The sequence below is a fragment of the Gymnodraco acuticeps genome, unplaced genomic scaffold, assembly GCF_902827175.1.
Source record: "Gymnodraco acuticeps unplaced genomic scaffold, fGymAcu1.1, whole genome shotgun sequence".
In the NCBI taxonomy this organism is placed as follows: Eukaryota; Metazoa; Chordata; class Actinopteri; order Perciformes; family Bathydraconidae; genus Gymnodraco; species Gymnodraco acuticeps.
In genome coordinates this window covers 276910-290954 of record NW_022990451.1, presented here as the reverse complement: position 1 = coordinate 290954, position 14045 = coordinate 276910, and the positions used below count along the sequence as shown (strand labels likewise).

The following is a 14045-nucleotide window of genomic DNA, read 5'->3' as shown; positions in this document are numbered from 1 at the left end:
ATTGATACTTTTAACTTCAATATTTAAAAAACAATCTTCCCGGGGGAGCATGCCCCCGGACCCCCCTAGAGGAGGTTAGGTCCACGATATTTACATGCTTATTTATACAATATGTGTGCTTATTAGGGCTGTGCATCTTCACTGGTCTCACGATTCGATTTGATTACGATTATCCTGTGAACGATTCGATTCAATTCGATATCCCGATGCATCACGATTCATACCAATGCGTTGCATCCTCAATTTTCTATATTACTGCACATGGCTTATTTTTCATCAATGCATACATGCAGTAAATACATATGAACTCTCTTTTTATTATTTAGAAAGTGCTTCAGAAATCAATAACATAAATGTCTTGACATTCATTTATAAACCAAAATAAATGAATTGTATAGGTCTAGCCTCCCTATATCTGTGAGTGAAGTTGTTCCATCCTCAAAAACAAAAAAATAATGCTTCTGCAGTCTAGCTGCAGCTTCTAGCAACGGTCTTCTGTTAAAGAAAGGACACTGAATGTCCTGAATGTGGCATCACACACAGGACTTGAGTCTGAACACAGCAGACAACAGGAGTATTTACAACAGCATATAACAACTAAAATACTGCATGTGGGTGCACACTTACATTCTCTGTCTTACTGTTACGTAAATCCCATGAATGTATGAGATTAAGTTAGCTTCATTATATCTCAGTGATTAAGTGAATAATAAAGTTTCTATCGGGTCACTATCAGCCTGTCACTCATTATTTTCAGGGAGGGGGCGGGGTTTGGAGGAACGGAGAGGAGACGGTGATCGCGGAAGCTTTTTTCCTCCTGCCTTCACAAACTTTACACACGTATATATCGTCTGAAAATTGCTAGAGGACATCCATACTTTGCAATCCAAGACTTAATTAAATGCACCAAAAACCTGACATGATTGTAAAGCGATTATTTTTGAAAAACATAAATCCCTGTGCCGCAGCGACACGGAGTGATTCAGAGCGGGTCCTTCTGCTGTTGGTTCTGGACTGGTGTTCATGTGTTGGTGGATAAAGCAGACTGCTCCGTGTTTGGTGTTACTGTACCGCTGTCACGTCTGTTCCCTGATCTCTGCGTCACTGACCGATTTGATATTAAAGTGACAGAAAAAAAAACGTTATAGTAAAGCCACGGCCGGAAAATCAGGAAGCAACGTTACTACGCTATAACCGATTATCTTCCGTCACTTCATCGAGACCGAATCGTCCACGTCCGCATCGCAATGCATCGTAGAAACGATTATTTTCAACACCCCAAGTGCTTATGCTAACATCTTATGACAAAAGTTGGTTCCGTGTTGTGTGTAGTGAGAACGCGCTAGAGTGAGGGGGGCCCCCAATCCAAAGCTCGCTTAGGGCCCCTAAAAGTCTAGGGCCGGCCCTGCCCCATATGTTACAACCCGGCTCTTGGGCTGCAACAAAAAGCTGGGAGGCGAGACGAGGGGTCTGAAAGTATAGCAATCCTTTATTTAGTGGACACCAAAAAGACAGCCGCAGGTATAAAAGTCACGGCTCGCCACTGGTCAGACAAAGTTATTGACCAAAACCAAGATGTAGTCTCTTAATAAATACAGGTTTTATTACAGTAAGCTTCAAACTTTACTGTCAACCTAAATCTTTGTGACTGATTGGTGATTGTTTAATCAAACATTAAGCTTCTTGTCCCAAGTTTGATTCCAGGCTTAGTAAATGATTTGCATGTCATACCTCTTTCCATCCCTCATTTACCCTGTCATGGGTCAAATAAAGGCAAACATACCTTTAAATAATCTTAAAATCAAATCCATATCATCAAATATTCATTTGTCTATATCTTCACTTAAAAGTGTGTGTCATGTTTATTTATTGTACATTTTAGAAAAACACCAGTCAATTAGATTGAACTCTCTTTATTGGATATGAGGAAATATAATCATATTTCGGACAGGGAAAATATTTGCGTCTCAGGCATTTTCTAAATCCTACTATACAACACATGTGATTGATTTAAAGATGTTGGTAAGAGTGACTCCAGGTTTCTCATCTAGCCGTGGCCAGACCCACCATGTTCTGGGCTCTGCTGAAGATGGCGTAGTACTGTCTGATGAAGACGTCTCCCAGGATCCACAGGTTGTCTCCTCCGTTACCGAAGCCAGTACGGCAGCCATAGGAATGAGACTGTGGAAAGAGAAGAGTTTCAGATGGAGGGGGACAAAATAGTGCAGGGAGGATGTATTTCTGTACACCAACCTAGAAACTAGCATCTCCCTCAACAAAAAGCCAATGGTTTCTTTCCATTAGATAAACTACATCACGGTCACATGACTTCACGTCACCACCGCTAAGCTAAAGAGGGCTAACGTTGGGCTATAAAGGAACTACAGCACGGTCACATGACTTCACGTCACCACCGCTAAGCTAAAGAGGGCTAATGTTGGGCTATAAAGGAACTACAGCACGGTCACATGACTTCACGCCACCACCACTAAGCTAAAGGTGGCTAATGTTGGGCTATAAAGGAACTATAGCACGGTCACATGACTTCACATCACCACCGCTAAGCTAAAGGTGGCTAATGTTGGGCTATAAAGGAACTACAGCACGGTCACATGACATCACGTCACCACCGCTAAGCTGAAGGTGGCTAATGTTGGGCTATAAAGGAACTACAGCACGGTCACATGACTTCACGTCACCACCGCTAAGCTGAAGGTGGCTAATGTTGGGCTATAAAGGAACTACAGCAGGGTCACATGACTTCACGTCACCACTGCCAAGCTAAAGGTGGCTAATGTTGTGCTATAAAGGAACTATTGCACGGTCACATGACTTCACATCACCACCGCTAAGCTAAAGGTGGCTAATGTTGGGCTATAAAGGAACTACAGCACGGTCACATGACTTCACGTCACCACCGCTAAGCTAAGGGCGGCTAATGTTGGGCTATAAAGGAACTACAGCACGGTCACATGACTTCACGTCACCACCGCTAAGCTAAAGGTGGCTAATGTTGGGCTATAAAGGAACTACAGCACGGTCACATGACTTCACGTCACCACCGCTAAGCTAAAGGCGGCTAATGTTGGGCTATAAAGGAACTACAGCACGGTCACATGACTTCACGTCACCACCGCTAAGCTAAAGGAGGCTAATGTTGGGCTATAAAAGGAACTACAGCACGGTCACATGACATCACGTCACCACCGCTAAGCTAAAGGCGGGTGGACGTGATGACGTTTAGTCGTCTCATTTAGACACTTGTTAGCATCCACCATTTTTTTTATTCACCAGTGGGGTATTTACTGACGTATTTTATGTCGTAAAATAAAAATCTCTTCATCTTGTGTTAACCACAGACCTTCTTATTTCAGGCTAACAACCATAAACACGTTCAAAACACCATTTACTTTGAGACGAGGGAGGATAGTGGTGCAGAAATTAGTCCTAAAATCCAGAAATGAGTCAGCATTACTGGGTTATACGACTCATTCATGCATCACTAAGATAAAGTGTCCGGCAGGCAAACAGAAAATCTTACCTGGCGGACGTAGGCAGAGCCTGGGATGGTGAAGGTCTCTCCGTGGATGTGGAAGATCACATCAGGCAATTGGGCAATGCTGTTGCAGTTGACCATGTACTGAAGCAAAAGAAAAATGGAGGAAAGAGTTACGTTTTGTGTACCGTTCTTTCAACAACAAGAAGCTGTGGGAATATCCTTTAACATTTGGGCACTTACGTCTCCGTTGTGGTTGGTAGCTCCCACTTTGCTGTTGATGTTGCTGATGCTGCTCTGAGGTCCGACAATCAGAGAAGTACCGGTGTCAACGATAGCCTGGCAGCCGCCATTACAGGCCACAACCTCACCATTGACAGTAACACTGAAAGAGAAACAGAACAGCATGCATCAGAACACTTTTAGAGATTTCTGGAGGATTTGTAATGCTGTGTTTTTGTTTCTTTACCTGTCCACTGTGATCTGCCAGTACAGCTCGCGGGAGAGGGGGATCCAGGAGATGGAACCAGAATAATGGTTGGGGTCAATGCCACCAAAGGTCACCACACTGCCTCGCTGAGTGTCACTGCAAAGACAGGAGAGAGCATCATTAATTCATTGTTTTATTTTGTTTACTTTATTTATATTTTGTGATCCTTTTATTACCTTGCATAGATGCAGAGGTCGGAAGTAACTAAGTACATTAACTCAAGTACTGTACTTAAATACAACTTGGAGGTACTTTACTTTACTTGAGTATTTCAATGTAATGCTACTTTCTACTTCTACTCCACTACAATTCAGAGGTAAATTGTGTACTTTCACTCCACTATATGTATTTAATACCTTTAGTTACTTTACAGATCTATGTGTATGTATATGTGTACATATGTATGGGTAAAACTTTGTTTATCTGTGTGCGTATTTAATACCTCTGTATTACTCATTTTGTTTGTTTTTCGGATGTATAAACTGTATAATTGTTGAAATAGTAGAATAAATGATAAAAAATTCATTCAAAAAATGAAAAATTGTCTAGAAATCAGTTGCTATCTCAGTATAGAGCGGTGCAGGGATGATGTCTTTTTGTGACTTGGAAGTTAGCATCACAAGTTAGCATCCCTCAACAAAAAGCTAATGGGAATTTTGGAATATTGCAGAAAATAGGATAACATGTGTGTGAGGGTTAGGGTTAGGGTTAGACATGTGCTATCTGTTTTGATAGATAATCTCCACATATTAACAACACTTTATGAAGACAAAAGCTAATGTAAGGCTATATCAATAAGCTAACGTTGGCTAATGTTGGGTGTGATGAAGTTTAGTCGTCTTATTAAGACACTTGTTAGCAAACGCCATTTTTAAATCCACCACTGGGGTATTTACTGATGTATTTTATGTCGTAGAACGAAAGGTGAAAATCCTTTCCAAACAAAAAACATTAAAAAAAACTTCAAGACGAGGAAACAAGACTTTGATTTTAAGACTTTGTGTGCTTACGAGCTCAGGTACACGGAGAACATGTCCTGGTTGACCAGATTCTCACTCATCATGTTGTCGAAGACGGGTGTAGCGCCGGATGCAGCCAGACGAGGGTACGCCAGGCCGAGGATACCGTCAGCGCGCATGTACTGCATGAAGGGAGCTTCAGTCTGACTCAGGCCGATGATCTGGTTCTTCACAGCGAGTCCACCCACCTGAGAAACACAGAAAACAGGGATTAAAAACACTCTTAAATTACAACAGGATCATTTGATTTTGCTAATCATCAGAGATGGCAAAAGTACACACATCCTTTCCTCAAGTAGAAGTACAGATACTCGTGTTTAAAAATACTCTGGTGAAAGTAGAAGTACTGACTAAACTTCTTTACTCAAGTCAAAGTAAAGAGGCTTTGAAATGTACTTCAGTAAAAAGTACCCATAACTAGCAGCTGCTTTAAAGAGTACCTGACCTCCCTTTATATTAATAGAACAATAATGTCATTGTTAGCTAATGAATGTTTCCATGCTGAACAACGGCAACATGACAACGTTTCCATTGGTCCCTCTTCTTTAGAGAAGACCAGGAAATGATGGATCCACGGATCGTGTTCAAATCAATAAGCACGCAATAAAAAATCGTCAGAAAAATAAGTAGTGGAGTAAAGTATTGATACCAGAAAAATGTACTTAAAGGTGGGGTAGGTAATTTTGGAGAAACCAGCTCGAGTGCGCTAGAATTTGAAAATACACAACCGAAGAAAATCTGCCCCTTCCTTACAGAGCCCCTCCTCCAACACACACGAACGCGCACATGACCAATGAGGGCACGAGGTAAGTGTGTGCCCAGATGGAAGGCTGACAGGCAGGTAGGCCATCCAGTTACTTTAGCCGGGCCGGCTCAGATGATTGGTCGTGCTTTTTACAGAACTACGGCTTCCACAGATGACATTTTTCAATGGATTTTTTGTCAAAGCACTTCAGATATTCATTTATATCGGGATGTTAAGATCATTCCATGGAATATAACAAAAAGTGTATCTCGAGCCGGTTTCTCAAACTTACCTACCCCACCTTTAAGTACAGTAACAAAGTATTTGTACTCCACTACTTCCCACCTCTGCTAATCAAGTAAAAAAGGTTGTGCAACACATAAATAGGACACTTCAGCCCAACAGATATTCAGTGTACCTTCATCGTTAAACATGTGAACTGTGAACCCATTTTCGAATATATAGTGTTAGTAATTTCTTTATTTTCTTACGGTCACAGTGTCGTATCCCAGGAATCCGGTCATGCTGCCGGTGCCGTAATGGATGCTGAGAGCATGGCCGTTATTTCTGAAGGTGCTGCTGGTGCTGGGGTTAAACTTATCGTGGTTGTCTAGAAAGAACAGATGTAGGACACAAATATTAACAATGCTTGTCTGATAAAGTGTATATTTGTGAATTTTTTTTAAAGCAAATGACATAATTGAAAAGTCTTGACCTCTTGTTTTCAATCTAGTTTAATGGACTGCCACTATTAACCTATGATCTGCAATCTAAACTTTCAAACCACCCTAACAAAAAACTTCCTCAGAACATCAGAGATAAGGGCTGTATAACAACAAGAAAAAAATGTGGACATTAAAGTGGTAAAATAACGGGAATTTACAATCTTTCCTTTGCAGATCTTGGACTAAACAACTCGCTCTGGATGCCTAATCACAATCATACTCTCTACTAAAACATCTCTAAAGACTACCGGGGTTAAACTTGTCGTGGTTGTCTAGAAAGAACAGATGTAAAGACTAAAAATAATTGTTAAATGTTTGCTGATTAGGTGTTTATTGACAATAACATATTTTGCAGTGAGTGCAAAGTAAAGCAATTGAAAAAGAACAGTTAGTAATCTTGACTTATTTTTTTCCATTTAATGTATTAATGGAATATTAATCTTGTAATCTAGATTCTGGAATAACTAAAAGGAGATTTCCACTGATGAGATTACATCTCATGATTGTCAAGATCTTGGTTTTCGTGTTTTATTTTGAAACTTTATTCCCGATGTCTGTTTTGACTTCCTGTCTTTGTGGGTTTTCCCGCCTGTTTTGTTAGACTTTCCTGGAGTTATTAGTTTAACATTTTCCCCATTCGCCCTGCAAACAACAGCACTTCCGCTTGTATTAAGTCCTGCTTTTCTGTTTAGTGCTGTTCGTAAAGTTGTAACCTGAAACAGGTATAAGAGATATGAGCCGTCAATTTACGAGATCAAACTTGGATATTCTCATCATTTTATTGAGTTTTCTTTAGGGGAAATTCAATGGTAATTGGATTCATTTGTGTTCCTAGTTGTAACTATGCATAGCTTACCTCCTAACCCATTGCCTAAATACAAGCCTAATATTTAAACTAAATGCTTTGAGGTTCGGCTTTCCTACAGAGTTAGGTCTAACCCTAACCCTAACAACTACTCACTCTGGATGCCTAATCACAACCATACTCTCTCTACACTTCTTTAAGCCCCTGTCACACTGTCCCGAAATTGACACCCGATGGACACACGATAAAGGAAATGTTCAAATTCGGCTGTGATCGTAGCAACATCGGGCCATTCGTGAGGGCATCTTAAGCCATCGTATGACCGCCGGTGGATTTTCTCAGGCTCCGGCAGCAACTTCGTGAGCGGCAACTTCGTAAGGCACTCGTGAGGGCATCTTGTCAAATCGTGTCATCTTCGTGTTATCATCGGTGCATTCACCCTCACTCTGATCGGGGCGAATGCCCGATGGCACCGATGATAATAACATGCCCTCACGATGGCCTTACGAAGGGCACAATTGACACACGAATTCAACACGAAAATGAACCTTCGCAAGGTCCTTCGGCAATTTTTTGGCATGCCAAAGATTTTGCCACCGCTCACGAAGTTGCTGCCGGAGCCTGAGAAACTCCACCAGCGATCATACGATGGCTTAAGATGCCCTCACGAATGGCCCGATGTTGCTACGATCACAGCCGAATTTGAACATTTCCTTTATCGTGTGTCCATCGGGTTGTTTTATTGCACAACAAAATCATGTAAACATATTATGTAAATAACCCAATTTGTGTTCTGTGAAACTAAAAAGGATATAATATATTATTTTGAAGGAGAGTTAACAGGAAGTTGTTGTTGTTATGGAAACAACATTACGGAGAAAAAGTAATATTTTCTACATATAACGACGGATAAAGTAAAGAACAAAGTCTGAAGATATCAGTACAGTATCATAGTACTGTAACATAATTGTTTTTGGTACTTTCGTTGCAGTTGTATGTCTTAAATGTAATGTAAATGTTGCCTTCGTGTGTGGTTCGGGGCCATCTTCGTGCGAAATTCACAATTCCATATTCGTGTGTCCATCGGGTGTCAATTTCGGGACAGTGTGACAAGGCCTTTAAGGACTGTCAGATCACTTTTTCCACTACTCAATGGATTTAGGTTTCATCTGGTCCTTCCTTTTTTCAATATTTATCAGCTTAAAAGGCCATAATGTTTCCACATGGATCGTTGTGCGCATCTGAGATGCATCAGCCTTTTGTGTGATCCTGTTATTACCATTAAATAGACGCTAGTAATAGATGAAGAGTTCTACGTACTACAGGCGGGGCTGTTGCAGTAAATCGAGGGAATCCACAGGTTGGAGGATCCGGTGTCGAAGATGACCTTGAAGGATTGAGGAGGAGTCCCGATGGAGATGATGCCATAGTAAGCCAGCTGGAGAGGAAGAGGACACAATGGGAACCTTAGCTTTCTTTATCAAAGTTCATCTGTTAAAGGTCACCTATTATCCTGTTCTTCATCAATATATCACAGGTCTCAAATATATACAGAACCTGTCTCTGATTGGCTGGAACACCAAACAGATCATTGCAGCATTACCCATAATCCCCTCTGTTTCAGCCCTGTTTCCAAAGTGCTGATTCTCTGTCTGTTACTTTAGATGAAAATAAGGAGCCCCTCCCCACGCCCCTCTGAGAGACATTTGGTTACAAAGAACTCAATGGAGCTCTAGGAGGAGATTCAGGTGATAAGGGGGGGGGGGGGGGGGGTGGGGGTTACCTTGGTTGCTGATTGGCTAATGGTTACACAAGACAACACATCGTTATGACATCATAAAGTGGCCAAAATCTGATCAGCTCATTTTCAGACAGGTTTTTATAGAAATGGATCAAAAAGAGAGAGAATCTTTGTTCCTGAAACTTTCAGAGTCTCTTTCCACAGAGGGGACACATGTTGATGTAGAAGAGACATGAAGAAGAGGGGACACATGTTGATGTAGAAGAGACATGAAGAAGAGGGGACACATGTTGATGTAGAAGAGACATGGAGAAGAGGGGACACATGTTGATGTAGAAAAGACATGAAGAAGAGGGGACACATGTTGATGTAGAAGAGACATGAAGAAGAGGGGACACATGGTGATGTAGAAGAGACAGTAAGAAGAGGGGACACATGTTGATGTAGAAGAGACATGAAGAAGAGGGGACACATGTTGATGTAGTAGAGACATGAAGAAGAGGGGACACATGTTGATGTTGAAGAGACATGAAGAAGAGGGGACACATGTTGATGTAGAAGAGACATGAAGAAGAGGGGACACATGTTGATGTAGAAGAGACATGAAGAAGTGGATTTTGTCTACATATTAGGTGACCTTTAAATATTCAGCAGCTGTTACTCACATCAGCGTCGTTGGTCATGGACTCGCCGCCGACAGCAAAGCTATCTTCAAACTTGGCCATGGGGTTGTACGGGTATTTGAGACGGTATTCCTCCCAAAGACCTTGCTCTTCCAGGGTCTCCCTCGCTGTCTTACCCTTCTCCAGAGGAACCCTGTGAAAAACCAAGGGGAGACACTTTCATTTGGTTTTCCATGACAGGTTTTATTATCATATGCACAAAGCTACAGTGTAGAAATGGCAATGAAATTCTTCTGACCTGAGCTCCTCCTACCATGCAACATATATGAAAAAATACAAAAATACAAATTGTGCAAGAAGTCGATATACATGAACCCTGCAATGCACCAACTGGAGACACTTTCATTTTGTTTTCTACGAGGTCTTTGCATGTTTCCTTCATCGTCAACGTTAACAATCTTGTTTTCAATTGAATTTAATGGACTGCCAATATTAATCTTGTAATCTAGATATGTGGGTTTTCCCGCCTATTTTGTTAGAATTTCCCGGCGTTATTAGTTCAAGTTGTTCCCCATTAGCTCTGCAAACACTGGCACCTTTAGTTCTGCTTGTATTAAGTCCTGCTTTTCTGTTTAATGTTGTTCTTATTGTTGTTTGTGGTTTTCAAGAAGTTATGTTCTGGTTTGCTTTGCCTTGTCTAGACCAAGAAACAAATACAAGTATTTTCTGTTATACGTTCCTTTGAACTGCGTTTGGGTCCAAACTACGCCACTACCAGAGGTGGGAGAAGTACTCAGATATTGTACTTGAGTAATAGTAGAAGTACTCAGATATTGTCCTTGAGCAATAGTAGAAGTACTCAGGTCTTGTACTTGAGTAAAAGTAGAAGTACTCAGATCTTGTACTTGATTAATAGTAGAAGTACTCAGATCTTGTACTTGAGTAAAAGTAGAAGTACTCAGATCTTGTACTTGAGTAAAAGTAGAAGTACTCAGATCTTGTACTTGAGTAAAAGTAGAAGTATTCAGATCTTGTACTTGAGTAAAAGTAGAAATACTCAGATCTTGTACTTGAGTAGAAGTACTCAGATCTTGTACTTGAGTAAAAGTAGAAATACTCAGATCTTGTACTTGAGTAAAAGTAGAAGTACTCAGATCTTGTACTTGAGTAAAAGTAGAAGTACTCAGATCTTGTACTTGAGTAAAAGTAGAAATACTCAGATCTTGTACTTGAGTAAAAGTAGAAGTACTCAGATCTTATACTTGAGTAAAAGTAGAAGTACTCAGATTATTATTATTACATTATTACATGTTACTTGTTAGACGCTTTTATCCAAAGCGACTTACATACTCAATACTGTGGGCAATCCCCACAGGAGCAATGTGGGGTGAAGTGTCTCAGGGACACAACGACATGCTGAATGCAGTGGGGTTTGAACCTGTGACCCCCTGATCCGAATACCAACTCACAAACCACTGCACCACAGGCCTCCCTTCCTTTGAACTGCGTTTGGGTCCAAACTACGCCACTACCAGAGGTGGGAGAAGTACTCAGATCTTGTACTTGAGTAAAAGTAGAAGTACCAGAGTGTAGGAATACTCAGTTATAGTAAAAGTCCTGCATTCAAAATGTTCCTCAAGTAAAAGTAGAAAAGTATTCTCATCAAAATATAGTGAAAGTAGCGACAGTGACAGTAGTCGTTGTGCAGATTGGTCCATTTCAGAATAATATATATGATGTGTTTTATAATGATTGATCATGAAAGTGTTCTCAAAGCTGGTGAAGGTGCAGCTAGTTTGAATGACTTTGTATACTGCAGGGTAGCTGGTGGATTTACTCCAGGTGGAACTAAAGTCTGATTTAACACTTGATTATATTTCACATCATTCATCCACATCTGTGAAGTAACTAAAGGTATTAAATACATGTAGTGGAGGAAAAGTACACCATGTACCTCTGAACTGTGGTGGAGTAGAAGTACAAGTAGCATCAACATTGTACTTAAGTACAGTACTTGAATAAATGTACTTAGTTACTTCCCACCTCTGGACACTACCCATGTCAGTATTTTACAAAAAAACATGGACCAATCTGCCTTTACTTAAAATAATATTTTCTTTCGAGATACAGGTATATATTTTAGAAAGGAAGGACTTACTGGAAGAGGCACTCGGACAGCGCCACCACGGCACACAGAACAAAGGCACGCTGCATTTTCACGGCTTGGTTATCAACTGCAAGAAAAGGAGGTTATTTCACCAAAAAATCTCTTCACAGAAACACTGAAACTGAAATACTGCAGCAGCCATAAAGCGCAGTAAACTCACCTTATGACTCCAAAGACTTTAATGCCTACACACAGCTTCGCATCCTCTTTTATACAAATGCACTAACATTTTAGCATTACACTTTGATAAGGCAGCACACACATAACTGATAAGTGAAGATAAGAAATGGAACAGGTAATCGTTGACCTCAAGAAAATTAAAGTTAGGAAAACAAACTTGATTAAAGCTTGCACGACTTTTTCCTCTCGCAATGTCAAAAGGTGATGCAAATAAAACTAAGATGCAGTTTTACTACATATTCAACTGTTTCACACTTTGTTTTTATAAAATATATACATATTTATACCCCATTTGTTATTATTCTCAGAAAAAAAAAGGAAAAGAAAATAATTATTTCAGTACACCGTCGCCGTGATAAGTATGTTTAATTCATTTTGTTAATATGCCTAGATTGCCTACTCTCAAAGTCATGTAATATATTATTGAGACAATTATATAATACATTAACCGTGCTTTACCTGAACCTCATCATGACACTAGAGAGGACGGCAGGGTTAGGCGCGTTCACACCGGAGTACTTTTCCCCGTACTTTTCCCGTTTAGTTCCGTTAGTGCCTGGAATTTTGCGTTCACACCAAAAAGAGTACTTAGTTCCGAGAACTTTTAACCCCACGTTTAGTGCCTGCTAGAGAGGTGGTAATATCCTGGGGAGAAAAAAGTACCAATTTCGATTGGCTGGGCGAATTGCAAACCACGCCCCGTAAAACTCTGAAAAGTTTTGTGAAGCCGCCATTGTATTTGCTGGCATTAGCATTATTAGCATTATTAGCATAGCCCCACGCACCAACGGAGAGAGAATACCTTTTGGCAACACAAAAGAAAACATGGGAGAGGTGGAGATGAGGAGGTGTCGGCGTTCTGGCGATTTACTCGGAAGGCTTCAGTAGAAGCTGCTGGGAGTCCCAGCAGCTTCTACTGAAGCCATTCCCCAACTCCGGGGACTTCCGGACGGGGACTTCGGGCGGCAGTATATGCCGTGAAGTTGTTTGCGGCCTGCCAGTAAACCCAAAGCAGAAGAAGAAAAAGTGACCGGCTTCATTTGCGTAATCTTCCCTCAGGGAACTTATTCCGGTGTGAACGCGATCTGTACTTACTTCCATGGGGGTACTAAGTGCTGGGAACTAAGTACGGCAAAGTACTTGGTATGAAAGCGGCTAATGTAATTTCCCGTGTTCACTGAATGCAACAGAGGCAAGATACCAGACCAACTAGAGAGTTGAATGGAAATAAACATCTGTCTTATTGGCTGACAGGTACCTATCCTGTGAGCTGTGACAATGTTTCAAATAAACTGTCAGTCGGACTCAGAGTTTTTGAAGATGGACATAAGACATTTTTTTCTCACACAACAACCCCAGAGCCACCACTTGAGCCAGATAAACAAGGCATGTAAATGTCAGTAAACTTCCAAGTCATGCGAACATGTAAGCAACGCATCAATTACAGCTAGGTTGACGTTACTTTGAATCGCGGGGGTAAGCTAAACCGTTAGCAAGTAGCTATAGCTAGCCAGATATATCAAATAAACACTTTGTCATACAATCTAAATGTAATGTTTTTTAGTGTTACCTGGTGGTTTCAAAGAAAGCTCTCTGGGAAATGTTGACTTACTGTTCGACATGAAGCTAGAAGCTACCTTACAGTACACAGTTGATCCGGAGTCCTGTCCAGTTAAAGTATTTCATAGTTAGTTTAGCTAAGCATCAACGAAGATATGGATGTTATGTGACAGTATTTCTGAGAAAAAGTCAGCTGAAATGGTGGCATGCCACTGCTTTACGTGTGGACAGCATGTTTGAACGTATTTGCAGCAGTAAATGTGGCTGTTTGGCCAATGACGTTGCCATAACAACACCTGAATTTAAATGTGCAACCTCTTTTTGCATGAAATTATAATTCTTCTGAATGATATTCCTATTGGCAGCTAGTTTCTATGTGAACATTATGAGATGGACAGCCAGAGAGAATAAATGAATAACAGTTATGAAATACTATATGACAGTAAAACAAGAATACAGTTTAAAAGGGGAGTGATTTGTAAAATATCCATAAA

The 14045-nt window shown here is 40.7% G+C and overlaps 1 protein-coding gene across 1 annotated transcript; it reads right to left on the bottom strand.

Moving 5' to 3' along the window:
- Positions 1–1897: 1897 nt before the first annotated feature.
- LOC117552355 (pepsin A-like) lies at positions 1898–13698 on the bottom strand. The gene is made up of 10 exons (XM_034225734.1): positions 13604–13698; positions 11803–11878; positions 9687–9837; positions 8601–8718; positions 6242–6360; positions 4997–5193; positions 3966–4082; positions 3740–3881; positions 3542–3640; positions 1898–2181 (listed from the first exon to the last, which is right to left on the bottom strand). The coding sequence occupies exons 1-10, from the start codon at positions 13611–13613 to the stop codon at positions 2044–2046; spliced, it is 1167 nt and encodes a 388-aa protein (XP_034081625.1). The 5' UTR covers positions 13614–13698; the 3' UTR covers positions 1898–2043.
- Positions 13699–14045: the final 347 nt, after the last annotated feature.